At 38.5% G+C, this 16,949-nt stretch overlaps 1 protein-coding gene across 5 annotated transcripts in view; it reads right to left on the bottom strand.

Moving 5' to 3' along the window:
* mbd5 (methyl-CpG binding domain protein 5) overlaps positions 1-16,949 on the bottom strand; it is a 233,744-nt gene that overhangs the window by 45,806 nt on the left and 170,989 nt on the right. For all 5 annotated transcript variants that reach the window (XM_072258631.1, XM_072258635.1, XM_072258636.1 and 2 more), the window contains one exon: positions 15,715-16,710. In XM_072258631.1, coding sequence (XP_072114732.1) covers positions 15,715-16,710 — 996 coding nt within the window. The remainder of the gene's footprint in view (positions 1-15,714; positions 16,711-16,949) is intronic.

The following is a 16,949-nucleotide window of genomic DNA, read 5'->3' as shown; positions in this document are numbered from 1 at the left end:
CTAATTTTTATAGATACACCATAGAAAGCATTCTTCTAGGGTGCATCACAACCTGGTATGGAAGTTGTCCTGTCCAAGACCGGAAGAAGCTGCAGAAGATCATGAACACAGCGCGGCACATCACACAAACCAATCTTCCGTCCTTGAACTCACTTTACACCGCATGCTGTCGGAGCAGTGCTGCCAGGATAATCAAGGACAGGACCCACCCAGCCAACACACTTTTCGTCCCTCTTCCCTCCGGGAGAAGGCTCAGGTGCTTGAAGACTCGTACGGTCAGATTTGGGAACAGCTTCTTTCCAACTGTGATAAGACTGCTGAACGGATCCTGACCCGGATCTGGGCCGTACCCTCCAAATATCCGGACCTGCCTCTCGTTTTTTTTGCACTACCTTACTTCCATTTTTCTATTTTCTATTTATGATCTTTAATTTAAATTTTTAATATTTACTATTGATTTGTAATCTAGGGAGCGGGAAGCGCAAAATCAAATATCGCTGTGATGATTGTACGTTCTAGTATCAATTGTTTGGCGACAATAAAGTATATATATAAGTATAAATAACTCCTGGACTACTGGTACAAATAAATGTAAAAGACAAGCTCTAATCCTCCTAAAGCTCATATTAAAAAATCAGAACATAAAAGACCAAACAGCACACACAAAATGCTGGAGAAACTCAGCAGGTCAGGTAGTGGGCGAAGACTCTTCTTCAGGGCTGGAAGGAAGGGGGGTGGGTGTGGAAGAAGGACTAGCTAGGCACTGATAGGTGAAGCATGGAGGGTGGAAAAAGTAAAGGGCTGAAGAAGAAGAAATTTGATAGGAGAGAAGAGAGGACAATGAGGGGGAAGAGGAGAAGGAGGGGCACCGGGGAGGGAAAAAATTTACTTGGAGAAATCGATGTTCATGCTATCAGGTAAGAGGCTAAATAGAAGGAATATGAGGTGCTGCTCCTCCACCCTGAGAGAGGCCTCATCGTGGCAAAAAATGATGCCATGGAGTGACATGTCTGAATGGGAATGGGGATAGGAATTAAAACATTTGGCCATCGGCAAATTCCACTTTTGGCGGATAAAGCGGAGTTACTCGACAAAGGCTGTGAAGTATCTCCTTTGCCATATTTCCCATTCCTATTATAAGGATATGAAAAGAGGGTACAAGAAATATCAACTGCTGACTGTTTGAATTGTACTGCTTGTAAATCAAGACAAATGTACTTAAGTTATGAGTGGACAAAAAAGAATCAGTAAAGAGAGGTCAGTGAGACAAATCTTGAAAAAATTATCAAGGTTGATGATATTGTGGCTATTGTAATGTGCCAGTTAAGATCAAGTGCCTATTACCCCAAAATATCATAAAGCTCATCTTTAAAAAAAAGTTAGACACCATGCTGCACTACCTTTGCAGGCTGTCTTAACTATCACAGAAAATAACTCTGGCACTCACCCTACTTTATCCTACAATCTTGCTGCTTTGAAATCAGTTTTCTGAAATTTTGAAACACAGCATATTCATAAGGCTAGTTTTACAAATATTTATAAGCATCCACAAAATATCTAAATTTATGTATCAATTAATTTGATATCCACCACCAAGCACCACCTGACAAAGTGTTCAAAAATCAGATTATACTCAAGTTTCTATATAATCAGTTTAAATTCCCAGTGCAATTTTCCATACAAATTTCACAAATTATGAGAACCTAAACTGCTTTCTTTGTAATTCTGTCAAATTATTCTTTTCTTCTCCATTACGTATATTTAATGGTCGTAGTCTAAACTGGCTCTCTGGGTACTTTCCCTGATCTTGCCTCACACTGGAATGCTTTGTTCAATACAATGGCTCTAATCTGGTTTCTTAAATGAGGAAGTTCTCAAAAATCTCTGAATTAGTGCTACATTATAGAACTTGCTACATTAAACAACTTCAGACATTCATTAAATAATCTGGATAATTTCAAATCAGCACAAACTCCATTCAATTCCTCTGAACTTTACTGAAATATTTGTGTATTATATTAATAGGACATGAGAGGTTTTGAGCAGAACAATCCTTCAGCAGTTTCCAAATAATTTGAGAAGTGAGGATAGTTCAAGCTCAGCCTTTTCTTGCTGGAGTGAAGGAGGATGACAGGTAACTTGATTGAGGTGTACAAGATGATAAGAGGCGTAGATTAAGTAGGTAGCCACTTTTTCCCCAGGGCAGAAATGGCTAAAGAGAGGGCCAAATTTAAGGTGGCTGGAGAAAAGTATAGGGGATATCAGAAGTAAGCCTTTATATCTTACTTTGAAAGTGATGAGTGTATGAAGCACACTGCCAGGGCTGGTGGTAGAGGCAAATACATTAGGGGCATTTAAGAAACTCTAAATAGGCACATTGATGTTAGAAAAATGGAGGGCTATGTAGGAAGGAAGGGTTAGATTGATCTCAGAGTCGGTTAAATGGTTGACACAGCATTATGGGCTGAAAGGCTTGTACTGTATTGGTCTATATTCTATATGCCTCCTGTTGCTCTATTAGCTTACACGCCATCAAAAAAGTCTTTAAATAAACCTATATATCCGTGCAAAGGAAATATGACTTCAAGAGATAAATTGAATGATAAATTATTTCATTTGGGAGGAAGAGAAAGGTGCATGGGCTATTGCAACGCATTGGATTTAGTTCTGAAGCTGAGGGAATTAAAAGGCCAGAGTTTTGGTTAAGGGTATTTGGAGTCAAGACATACAGAGTCAAGTCTGAAGGTAACAGAGTTACGTACGAATATCTCAGCATAAGGGCAGAGGAAGGAATGGAAGTTATAATGATGGAGTAAGTCAGAAACTTGCCTGAAATGAAAACACAGATCCTGTGGGCAAATTTAAATTAACCTAAAACAGTTCCTGGGTCCAAAGATAGATACAAGACTTAAAGGTCTATTTAAAGTGAAATGTGATTCTTGCAAGATTATCAGACGTACACCCTGATAACAACAGTGCACAGTTCTAATGTGGCAATGCAGGGATGGTTCTGCACAGGAGTATCATGTTCAGTAGATCAAGAATAGATCTTGACAGGCTAAATGTGGGGGGGGGGGGGGGGGTTTGAAATGTTTCCCCTGGCTGACAAGTCAAGTTCCAGAACACACCAAATAAAGGGGTAGGTTGTTTAAGACTAAGATGAGGAGAATTGGCATCACTTAGCTTCGGAATTTTCTACACTAGGTGGTAGTGGAAACCAAGTCATGTTCATTTTAAACAGATTGATAACTATCTGGGCATAAAACAAATTGCCAGATAAGGGCACAGTCCTGGAAAATGGTATTATGATGGAACATCATCCATAATCTTGAATAATGCTTGAAAGAATTGTTTGCTCTGCTTTCATTTCTTAGGTTTCACGTTGTATGTAGGGACAGAAAAGAAACTAACATTAAAATACTTCCAACCAGAAGTGGAAGTAAGGAACTCTTTGACATGGACTAAATTGGGAAAAAACATCAGAAAAAGATAATGTCTAAAATGTCAAAAGCAGCAGATCAGAAACAGCAGGACGATTTTGTGAAAAGATCATTTAAGGCACTAAGGCAAGACAGTTTAAATGTCGTGACCATTATGGAAACTTGATTAGGGAAGACTTTGTTTAGAAGCTGTGGTGGATGCAGGCAGATTGAGAGTGACACCATATTCAAAAATCTGGGGGATGAAAAGACTGTAATTTGGATTAGATAAGTATTTCAAAATATTTTCTTGTCATCTATTCTGCTGCCAATAGCAGTTGGGTGCAAGAGGTGCGTTTTTAAATGGGATGAGTTTTGAGAATACTTGAAGAGAAAAAAGTGTCCATAAGAGGTGGAAGAAAAACAAATGGGTAGAAATCACATTTTCCCCATGTTAATCTGGAATACAGTTTAGTTATGCAGAGGAGAAAGTGTCCAAATACGATCTGGTCAGATCTTATGTTTAGCTAATTCCACTATGCACCAGAGATGCTCAAGGTTGCAGCACTTGAATCCTGTTGAGCACAAAGGGGAATTGTATTCCACCAATAGAACAGAATAGAGTACAACTGGGTAACAGTAATAATCTTATATTCTCACGTGAAAGCATTGACAAGAGAACTGATCACAGCAGTATCATAGTCAATGAATTAGTCAGAAAAGTTAAAATTAGAGATGTAACTAATCAGGAAAGTTAAAAGACAAAGATAACGAAGTGTGTGATACAATTAATCAATCCACTACAACCTCTTCTGATATACTATAGTTTTCTCTTGATAATATTCTAGACATTAAAGTAAACAGGCCATTTCTGGATTTCATTCATCTTTTAAGTGATCTCAAAATATTCACTAAAATTAGTAAATCATGAACTTCAACTGATTGCAGCACCATGCAAGTATTAATGTGACATACATTAACATAATTTCCCAAAATTAAACTTATTATCCTGCAGCTCTCAAGGTTCAATTTCCACTATTAACTACCTTCCCCATTTCAAAACCACCTACATCCAATCAGGATTGTAAGAAGTGATCTGATATTTAGGAACTATTAAAGTCAGCAATGGGCTATTGAAAATATCAATCCATCTCACAAATGACTTCATTCTTCCACTTGTTAATGTACTCTAGAACAACCCAATTCCAATCCAGTGGCTTTAAATTGTAAATCCATTTAGTTTGGCAGAGATCAACTTGCAAAGCAAAATTTGTAATATTGATGTTTGAAATTAATAAGGCAAAATTAAATTTTGAATTGCTTATGTTATCATTTGAAAGAAAACAATCAAAATGGTAAAAAAAAACCTGGATCGAAGACAGAACTTTTAAAAACATTTTTAAAATTATAAACTGTTGCGCAAGGACACAAGGAAGCTAGGACAGCAATCCCATTGGTAGTCTTATTTCCCTGCACTTATTCCCTCTGACATGCCCAACAATAACCCTAAGATTCTTTTTGTGATGAATGTTTAGTGAGGGATAATTTACTGGGGGCAAATAACCTACCAGCACATTTAACATGTGGAAGGAAACCCACATGGTCATAGAAATTGCCAACTGCTCTTTTGCTATCCTCCTTCCATGAAAGATTTTATCTCCTGATGGTATTCTCTCTTTGCTGGCACATTGCTGGAGCCGTTGAGCAGTTGCCTACCACAAAATGACTTTTGGTGAGAGAGCCTGGACTACTTAATCAGCAGGCTATTTAATCAGCAATCAGGACCGGAACATTTAGTTGAGCATTTTTCATTCTCATGCTCAAGATACTGGAGCTAAACAACTAATCAAGTAATTCAGAACCCTAAGCATTCTTTCCATCTATGTTTCAGCATGATATAGATGATGCATTTATCCACAAAGTCATTTCAGAAAATAGAATTTTATTAACAAACTAGTTTATATAATTTTAGCAATAATTTGCATTTACTCAATGCGTGAATTTAAGTAAACATACTTGAATGAAGCATTGTCAAAACAATTTGACAGAGCTACACAAGGATATAAAAGCAAAGGCCAGCTAAAGTTTCATTAAGGAATTAGGTTTTAACAGCACCCTAGAGAAGGAAAAACCAATACTAAAAGCAGATTAGGATGGAATTCCAGTATTCAGTGTCTTAGCAGCTGAAGGCTGTGCTTAGCAGTGGTGGAACATTTAAAATTAAGAGTCATGCAGAAAGGCCAAAATGTGGAAGAGCATGAATATCCCTAAATCATATAAGTTTGGAGGTGGGGATGTAGATGGAAAAGCCCTGGACTTGAATTCTCATTTTTTCCCCTGTAAGAGACTGCTCAATAGGAAGCTATGTTCAATACATGGGAAAGGAGAGCTAAACTGCCCCAAAAATTTGCAGCCAACTTTTATTGATGTGCAATAGAAAGCATACTGACAATGGAATGACAGTATGGTACTGTAGCTGCAAGCTCACAAAGCACACCAACAGGTGATTAGGACAGCTCAGCACATCATTGGGATTCAACTACCAGACCTGGAGACAATCTGCAACTCTCGATGTCTACAGTGCATTTGTAACATATTTAAATACCCATCCCATCCCGGACACTGTTTGTTCAATCTCCGGACATGTGGAAGGAGATACTGAGACATCTTAGCCAAGACAGTAAGATAGGAAAAACAGTTTCTTCCTGAGGTCTGTAGTGCAGCTGAATAATCTGACTTGCCAATGACCTTCAAGTGTTATGGACTATCAAACGTACTCACTGCATGAAAATAAGAATCAGAATTATTATCACCAGCACGTGACATGAAATTTGTTAACGCTGCAGCAGCAGTTCAATGCGATACATAATCTAGCAGAGAAAAATAATAATAAACAAGTAAATCAATTACATATATTGAGTAATTATTAAAAAATGTGCAAAAAACAAATACTGTATATTTTTAGAAAAGAGTGAGGTAGTGCCCAAAGATTCAATGTTCATTTAGGAATGGGATGGCAGAGGAGAAGAAGCTGCTCCTGAATCACTGAGTGTGTGCCTTCAGGCTTCTGTACCTCCTACCTGATGGTAACAGTGAGAAAAGGGTATGCCCTGGGTACTGGAGGTCCCTAGTAATAGACACTGTCTTTCTGAGACACAGCTCCCTAAAGATGTCCTGGGTAGTTAGTAGGTTAGTACCCAAGATGGAGCTGACAAGATTTACAACCTTCTGCAGCTTCTTTTGGTCCTGTGCAGTAGCCACTCCATACCAGACAGTGATGCAGTCTGTCAGAATGCTCTCCAGTGTACAACTATAGAAGTTTTTGAGTGTATTTGTTGACATGCCAAATCTCTTCAAACTTCTAATAAAGTATAGCTGCTGTCTTGCCTTCTTTATAACTTCATCCATATGTTGGGACCAGGTTAGATCCCCAGAGATCTTGACACCGAGGAACTTGAAGCTGCGCACTCTCTCCACTTCTGATTCTTCTATGAGGATTGGTATGTGTTCCTTCGTCTTATCCTTCCTGAAGTCCACAATCAGCTCTTTCGTCTTACTGACTTTGAGTGCCGGGTTGTTGCTGCAGCACCATTCCACTAGTTGGCGTATCTCACTCCTGTACACCCTCTCATCACCACTTGAGATTCTACCAACAATGGTTGTATCATCAGCAAATTTATAGATGGCATTTGGGCTATGCCTAGCCACACAGTCATGTACATATAGAAAGTAGAGCAGTGGACTAAGCACACACCCCTGAGGTGCGCCAGTGTTGATTGTCAGTGAGGAGATGTTTTCACCAATCCGCACAGACTGTGGTCTTCTGTTTAGGAAGATGAGGATCCAATTGTAGAGGCCCAGGTTCTGCAACTTCTCAATCAGGATTGTGGCAATGATGGTATTAAATGCTGAGCTATGGTCAATGAACAGCATCCTGACGTAGGTGTCTGTCCTGTCCAGGTGGTCTAAAGCCATGTGGACAGCCATTGATCTATTGTGGCGACAGGCAAATTGCAATGGGTCCAGGTCCTTGCTGAGGCAGGAGTTCAGTCTAGTCATGATCAACCTCTCAAAACATTCATCACTGTCGATGTGAATGCTACCGGGCGATAGTCATTAAGGCAGTCCACATTATTCTTCTTCTGATATAATTGTTGCCTTTTTGAAAGAAGTGGGGACTTACACCTGTAGCAGTGAGAGGTTGAAAGTGTCCTTGAATACTCCTGGTAGTTGGTTGGCACAGGTTTTCAGAGCCTCACCAGGTACTCCATCAGGGCCTTCCGCCTTGCGAGGGTTTACTCTCTTTAAAGACAGTCTAACATCAGCCTCTGAGACGAAGATCACAGGATCATCAGGTGCAACAGGGATCTTCACAGCTGTAGTTGTGTTCCCCTTTCAAAGCCTGCATAGAAGGTGCTGAGTTCATCTGGTAGCGAATCATTGCTTCCATTCATGCTATTCGGTTTTGCTTTGTAGGAAGTAATGTCTTGCAGACCCTGCCAGAGTTGCCGTGCATCCAATGTCACCTCCAACCTTGTTCCTAATTGTCACTTCACCCTTGAAATAGCCGTCCGCAAATCATACCTGGTTTTCTGGTATAGGCCTGGGTTGTCAGACTTGAAAGCCACAGATCTAGCCTTCAGCAGACGACGCACCTCCTGGTTCATCCACAGCTTTTGGTTTGGGAATGTACAGTAAGTCTGTGGGCACACACTCATCTGCACAGGTTTTAATGAAGTCAGTAACAACTGCAGCATACTCATCCAGGTTCAAAGATGAATCCCTGAATACAGTCCAGTAGGCACCCTTGTGCTTCCCTTGTCCATACCTTCTTGGTCCTCACTGCTGGTACTGCAGTCTTCAGTCTCTGCCTATACTCAGGGAGCAGAAGTACAGCCAGGTGATCAGACTTCCCGAAGTGAGGGTGCGGAATAGTACGGTAGGCATTCTTGATGGTGGTGTAGCAATGGTCCAGTGTGTTGTTTCCTCCGGTATTGCAAGTGATCTGTTGATGGTAGTTGCTTAGTGAATTTTACAGACTGGCCTGGTTAAAATCTCCCAAAACGATGGTGAAGGAGTTAGGGTGCGCTGTTTCTTGCATCTTGATCCCATTACTCAGATCATCAAAAACTTGCTTGACATTGGCCTGAGGTGGAATGTAAACCGCTACCAAAATGACCCCAGAGAACTTTCGTGGTAGAGAAAATATGAGAATTAAAAAAAAATCAAGCCACGCCGCAAGCATTGTAAGATTTGTTTTGAACGGACTGGAGTAGCACCGCAATCTCGCTGCTTTGAGTAATGACACTGAAGTTCTATTCTATTCATGCTTATGGGAGGGTAGTCAGCCAATTCTCTTTGGCTGCAAGCACAGGGTCAGGGAACTAGAAGATTGCCAATTCTTTGAGTATTACCTCGTTCTATTTACTTGTGTTTGGTTTGTGTTCCTCTACACTTTACTAAGTGGCTTTCAAATGCTCATGTATTTACCTCAACCATTTCTTCTATTTACAATCACCATCTGGGTGAAGACTCAGTTCTGATTAAATCTCTCCCCTCTCACCCTAAACCCATATACCCTAGTTCTTATTCAAATGGAAGCTTGATGGTCAGAATGAGCTCCGTGGGTGTACTTGATGCATTCTACGTAGGAGAGATTTCAAAAGTCTCAATGCCAAGCTCCTGCTAATCTGTGATTTGTACGTTAAGTTTGCAGATGACACCAACATTTTCAGTATAATTAATGGATTAGTTTGGTGTGAAAATGTAATTCAATCCAAATAATTGTGAGACAATGAAGTTAGGGTGGGCAAACGCGGTGACAGAAATCATACAAAAATTATCTCTTCATTAAGAGGCCAGCTGAGTACATACAAAAATTGGAGCAATATATTTCATAATATGAAGGGAATCAATAAATATGAGAAACAGGAGCACAAGGAAGACACGTGGGATAATAGATATCCATGCACGATCTTAATGAATAGCAGGCACGTGAGGTCGAATAGCCACCTCATGCTTCTGTTTCTTATGTAACACACAAAATACTGGAGGAGGAACTCAGATCAGGCATCATCTATGGAAAAGGATAAAGAATTGATGTTTTGGGCTGTGACACTTCATCAGAATGAATGACAGGATTGAGACCTCTGTAATTGCACCCATGGAGAATGTCTTCTTTTTCTTGTCTTTGTTCATTAGCTTGTCATAATGTACAAGGATAAAGATCTTGAGAGCCTAGTATCCAGTGTCCTGAAGGTTACAGATACAAAAGTTGGTAAGGCAGCATACAAGATACCTGCCCTTATTGACCAAAATATTATTTATTCCAGCAGGAAAGCCAAGGTGGAACTTTTATATAATGTACTATACTCACCATTGCATGGCTAATTATTGCTCTGCATATAATGCAATACAGAAAGAATGCAATAGTCTGAGGAAAGGTGCTTATAAGATTAATTAGGTTGTTACTAGAGGGGAAAATGACAGTTGTAAGGAGATTGATTGGGCTAGTGTTCTTTTCTTTCGGATGCTGAGAAGAGATTCAATTAAGGTGTATAAAAGTATAGAAGGCTTATAATGGGTTGACAGGAAGGATTTCAATAATTAGGGGGCTATTTTAAGAAGAGGCAGAAGAATTATAAAGGGAATTGAGAAAAAATATTTTACCCAAATAATGATGAGGATTTTATCTAAATAGAAGGTGAAACTAGAAATTTTTAACACATTTAAGTGAACACGCACATCTAAGTGAACACGCGCAGCATCATAACTAAAGGGTACCTAACAAATGGCAATGTCAAAAAGACATGGACTTGATTAGTTGTAGGGTCCCTTGTTTGTCTCAAAAATATATCAGTCAAAAAAACAGTTTGAAAATGTCAAGAAGCAAAAAGTATGAATGGCAATTTCGGCAGTTTAGACCAGATGGAGTTGGGCAATATTACTAAGTAGGATGGACATGCAACTGGAAATTCATTTTGGGAGTCAAATGCAATAGGAGACTGGACAGTCCAAGATAAACTTAGTTGTCAAATGGACTGATATGGGCGGCTAAGGAGTGGAAGTTGTGTTCTTGTACAATTATTTAGGTCTTTTTGATATTTACTTTTAATAAACTCAGTATGTTTTTAAATGTATCTCAATGAACCACATTGTGCAAGAATCTCAAGAATCTTTTATCTTTATAAAAATATCTCCTTTCATGCTCCCTGCTCTTTGTACCTCATTAACCTCACATCTGATGATACAGTGAGATTTTCATTTTCTCCAACAGTTGGCAGTTTTGCTGCCAAGTGAAGCTGCATCTTTTTAGTTGCTGCAATTAGATGCTTTGGATATATTCTTCACAAATTAGCTGAGATAACCCAAAATCATTTCATGTAACTCATTTTATCCAAAGACCTGAGCCAAAAATCACACTCATTAATACACTATTGCATCCAGCTGCAAAAATGTGTACAAGGATTGCTCTACATACATTCCTAAATTTTAAAAGAGCAACACAGTTTTGCCTTCAATAGAAAACCATCTCGTTTTATTATTCAGCCATGAGCCCAATTATACACACTCCAATCACCTTACTGATGCTTGCTAGCACAAGATAACTTTGCTGTTTTTCCTTCCAAGACTATTGCTCCCTCACACTCCATCTTGTTCCATCCAAAGGCTCCATCTTCTTCCAAATTTAAAATAGAAGACATCTACTAGCATCATTTCGAGGGAGAAGGCTGTAAATATTCAACAGGTCAGGCTCCATCTACTGAAAAGCACAACTAACTTTTCAGTCACTATTTCATCAGAACATCATGGGAAATGAAGGGTCTTCAACTTGAAATGATAACTTTCTCTTTCCACAGATGCCACCTGTTCTGTTGAATGCACCTGATATCCAAAACTGAACATCTCATAAAAATACTTAAAAGAATTGGCACTGAATGGCCAATATACTTTAGTTTGCCTGTAGATTTTCACTCCTCACTCAGACTTCTTAATATATAAAGTAAACTCAAATGGATAAACAATGTTTAATTAAAAGATTGACTTACAGCCATTTTGTCAATTGGTTGGCACCAGCTGTATTACCAATGGTTTAGCGTAAATTAATTGTTTTGGCTGAAGACATTTCTAGTTTTTCTATCATTAACCCTACAATGCTGTAGCAAAGCTAGTGCAAAATGTCCATATATATCGCCATGGACTTGGCAATAAAACAATAACCTGCATTTATATTGATCCTTTACGATACAATAATTGCCCCATGCCATTTCAGATATGTCATCATCATTTTGTGCCATGTTGCATGACGTGGGCAATCATGGTCTTTCCAAGACAATGATAGCTCTTGGCAAATCTTTCTACAGAAGTTGTTTGCCATTGCCTTCTTCTGGACAGTGTCTTTAGAAGACAAGTGACCCCAGCCATGATCGACACTCTTCGGAGATTGTCTGCCTAGTGTCAGTGGTCACATAACTAGGACTTGTGATATGCACCTTTTGTTGTACAAATGGGAGATAAGCAGCAGAGGGATTTTATTGAAAGAATTCCAACTATGTGTGGACTATTGCAAGGCAGAAGCTATGGCAGACAACGGAAGGCAAAGGTAGATTTGAAGAGTTGAGATGGTCCAGAATCGTAACACAAGGTGAAAAATGACACAGCCAAGGAAGTAATCAAGTGATTCAAAGAATATAATAAATTTTTAAAAATTGGAATCAGTGAATGAAAGGATAATAGTTAGGACAGTGCAGGAAATGGGGCTAGTTCACTGAAAATTCTGCTGCTCAAGTTTACACAGTAAAAATATGAGCAAGAAGAACCCACAAGGCCTGTGCAGAATCCTCAGTCAATGACATCATTGCAGGTGCTCTATTTCGAAGGCACGTTCATATTCTTAATTTCACTGGCATTCAAAACTTTCAATCTTTGACTTAATATTCTCAATCACTAAGAATCTGTAGCCTTTGGGTTAAGAATTATAGGAATTATATTCCAACCCCTTCCTCTATATTTCTGTTCCCTAATTGTGGATTCTCCAGACAAAGGAAGCAGCTTCTCAGATCACATGCACTTCAATAACTGAATTGAATACAGGTCTGAGCCAGGCAAAATCTTCTCACAGGATAACATCTGGCAAGCAATATGATGAAACTGCTTTGTAGCACCTCCAAAACAAATATATTCTCTCAGGTATTGAGACAAAACTGCTTATTGTACTCCATTATAATTTCAAATCGCTCTGCAAAAACAAAACAAAATGCAGTTCCTTGTTTGCCTTCTCCGACATAGTGAATTATAGAAGATTCAAAAGATATGGATAAAAGTTATGCTAGAAACAATTTGGAATAGTTCTTGTGCTGAGAGCAATATTCATAAAAGTAATACGCATATATTAAAACCAACAATGTTTGCAACTTAACTAAGAAATAGGAAATTACTGTGCTAGACTGGGGAAAGTTGTTTTATTCTATTTTATTTTAGCAATACATCACGGATTAGGCCTTCTCAGCCCTTCGAGCCACGCCACCTCAGCAAACCCCGACAAACCCAATTAACTCTAACCTAATCACAGGAAAATTTACAATGAACAATTAACCTATTAAGATCTTTGGACTGTAGAGGAAACTGGAGCAAAGAGTTTGCTATATTAATCCACAAACAGATTTAAAGTATACTCATTGATGTATATTGTACTGTAGAAAGTAATAATTTTTCATTGCTAAATTCAATACATTACACCACCAATTCAGCAAGTTTTAATTGATTGAGGAACAAGTTTCCATGTTTAAAAAGCAAAGCTGCAGCAGAAAAAAAACCTCAGTTTACTTCCGTGGTTGGTTAACTTTTTGGATTTGTTGTCAATTATTTTTCCTGCTGTAGAACAAATAATATTTACAGCTCTTTGCTAGCCATGGTAGTGGCAGTACACATGATTAAAAAAATAGGTTGGAAGCAAAACAGAACATATCACCACATCATTTTAAAACAGTCATCAATGAGAAGACATCAGTGCATTTTGCCAGGAAAGCAAAACCTGAGGCAATATGACTGTGGATGAAAATTTAATACATTTTCACTAATCAAGGTCCTATAGTCAATAAATGCTGCAAGTGGAAGTGGTTTTTGAAAAAAAATCTAAAATATATGTTTGAGAACAAGTAGATATCCAATTATACTCCTCTAATAAACACTTACAATACATTACTAACATCTATAGTACTGTGTAAAAGTCTTAGGCATCCCATATTTTTAAAATATGGGTTTCAGATGGTATGGTCTCCACAGAACCCTGATCTCAATATCATTGAGGCTGTCTGGGATTACCTGGAGAGACAGAAGCAAGCGAGACAGCCAAAATCTGCAGAACTGTGCCAAGTTCTGTAAGATGCTTGGAGCAACCTACCAGCTGATTTTCTTATATACCTGCATGACAGTGTATCTAAGAAAATTGATGCATTTTTAAAGGTAAAGGGTGGTCAAACCATACATTGCTTTGATTTAGTTTTATTTTAACCATTCACTGCTCTTTAGAGTAAAAGTTTTTGATATTTAGGAACTTAACTTTGATCATCTTTGAAAGCATCTTCGGTTTACCATAATTTTATTTACATGTGCCTAATACTTTGGTATAGTACTGTATGCAGCCAAAGCAGTACTACAGATCCCTTTTACTTGTATAATAATTCTGACTTTAAATTGTTTGGATAGTGCATTAAGATCATCAAAATGTTTTGGATCATAAAATGAAAGCTACATTATTTAGCACATTTGAAAGACAGTGTGCTTTTAAATTTGAGAGTGTTGCCACTTGCATATCATTTCAAAAACTCAATTACATTTCAGTTTTGTTAAGTACAGACACAAGGGCAGATGTTAGAAAGGCTTTTGTTAACTATATTTCAAGGAAAAATGTTAGCTGACAACTAAACAAGTCAAAAATTCTATTTATCATTCATGGCAATTCATTGAAAAGCAGATGCATATTAGACCAGAAATAAATTTCTTGAAAATGCCAAGTCCCTCTGTTCTTTACCTTGGCTCATAATTTTGTGTCCAAGTAACAGTGAGGTTCATCGTTGAGCATGTGCAAATGCTACAGCTCATTGGGTGAAAAACTATGTGAAGTAAACATGGAGATCCAGTGTTTCTCACTGAGATACCATACAGTGTGTGTGAAAATGGCAACAATTAGTTTAGCTCACTTCTGATGTGTATTGAGTAATACAAGATATGGTCTACATTTGTCACATCTACACCTAGTCGGAAAAGCAGCAAGGTTCAAACATATATAATGAAATCCAGAATAGTCAATTAGATTATCTTAATGATCTCATTGTTACATCCTCCCAATTTACACCAAATGTCACAAATGTGGTGTAGCATTTCGTGAGGTTAAAATATGATATTTAGTATTAACCCCTGCTTCTTTTCATGCTTATTTCAGTCTTTATTAATATCACATTGAACTCATTTAAATTTTTGTCGTCATGCCTTGTGCTAGCTATTTTGGAACCCATTATTCTGATTGGCTGAGGATATCCAACTACTGTTCGTGGTCACTCAGATCCTAGATACCCTATTTCACTTGCCACAATTTCCTGCTCTCAAATCAATAGTTCTCAGTGCAAAATACCTGTTGAAACTAAACAGACTAAATAATGCCAGTTTCCACAATTCATTCAGAGTGTAAACAGTGTCTCTTCATATCCTGAACCAAAAGCTTGTTATTTTATATTTCATGTCACTAAATATGTCGCACACTGCCTTCATGGGTCAATCCAGGTGATTCAGTTTTACTGAAAAAAATCTCATCTTTACATGTGATTCAATATTAATTTCACCCCAAAATAAATTTGCCAGGAACTCTGCATACAAAATTTGGAGATGGCAGTAGAAGTACCTGAAAAATAAGTAAATGGAGCTTCCCAAAACAATTACACTTTCCATTCATTTCTCAATATCCTAGATATCAGAAGGGGAAATTTCCTGATCAAAATATTAATCCATCGTCCACGGACTTCCTTATTTAAATAGGGAGAAAAATTTACATTACAGTCTATTATACATGTACCAACTGCTTTTCTGTGAAGTTGAAATGTTAAAAAATGGAGTATCTCAATAACTACAATTCAAAATGTAGGTGAAGAGGAATTTTTCTGAGCAATACATTCCTTCCAATACTCTCAAAATTTTTCAAGGAACACTTTAAACAGGGAGCAAAATTTACATTGCAGAAATGTCTTTTGAATTAACACAATTAAATAATGTATTAATCACTCGCCAATTCAAAACTTACCAAGAAGGTTGGCTCCTAGCAAAGGGAGGTGTGGTAGCAAGGAGTTGTTCAATTTTGTAGGTCCTGTTGCATGCCCAGCAGCTGAAATAGGTAGCAACGATTCTGCCATTGACATGACTGCTGTCCCACCAAGAGTTGAGACAGCAAGTGCTGCTACTGATGATGTGGTAGTGGTAGTGGTTGCTTGGGATGAGGTTGCTATGGAAACCTCAGAATGATTAGTACCATGGTCCAAAGGAGAGTGCAGAACACTTCTCAGCAGATGGGGATTCAGGGCCATTAGTCCCGGGGCTGCTGTGACAGCTGGGAGGAGGAGAGGGTTTGTAGTAGTGTCATTGCTTGAAAGGCTTGGTAAAGGGTTCCCCAGAGGGTTTGTCAAAAGGGTTTCTGGTCTGTTACTAACTAATTGATTGCTATGTAAATGATCTGGCAGGGGTTGGATCTGTGTCACTGAAGGTGAAGGGTGGCTTTGTTGCTGTAATAAATCTGGGAGAGTCAAGTTAAAAGATGTAAGGGGTAGCATTGTAGTCTGTGTCTGGTTTTGAAACAATGTTGCCAAAAGTTGAACAGGTTGCAAAGTCTGTCCAGCCAAATCACCGGGAAGCAAAGTCAAAGCTGCATTTAAATTTGGGTTCAGAATTCCCAAAGGATTAACAGAGACTTCTCCCTTGCCATCTCCTGATGTAGGTAACATGTTCAACATATTCTGGTTCAGGAGCTGTTGCTGGTTCATTGTTAGAGGAATGGACAGAGAGCCAAGGAGATTTGGGTTCACAGGATGGGTATGATTGCTGCTTGTAGGGACAGCATGTCCAAACTGAAAAGCCTGGTTCTGACCAATGACAGGAAGTGTGCTGCCCATGGGGATCTGACTATGCAATGCATTTCCAGCTGCTGTTGTAACTATAACTCCATCTTGCAGAACGGATGTTGTCTTGGTAATGGCAAGTTGGTTGGTGCCAGCAACGGCCATGGATGCTGACTGGCCAGAACTACCTGAAACCCACAGACAGGTTAAAGATGAGCAAAATATCTTAATTTGTTGTTTTAACATTTACAGCGAATGCAGTTCACAAACGATTTTTTACATTAACAATTCAACACAGGAATCAAGATTGCACAGAGATTAATTACTGGAAGGCTTGATTATTTCTCAAATGAGTTCAAGGGGAGAACTGTCACAATGGTCAGCTCTTCACTTTGTCTGTTAAAACTTGAGTATATTAAATCCATTC

Source organism: Mobula birostris, chromosome 5 (assembly GCF_030028105.1).
Source record: "Mobula birostris isolate sMobBir1 chromosome 5, sMobBir1.hap1, whole genome shotgun sequence".
Classification (NCBI taxonomy): domain Eukaryota; kingdom Metazoa; phylum Chordata; class Chondrichthyes; order Myliobatiformes; family Myliobatidae; genus Mobula; species Mobula birostris.
This window is presented reverse-complemented; position numbering and strand designations above follow the sequence as displayed.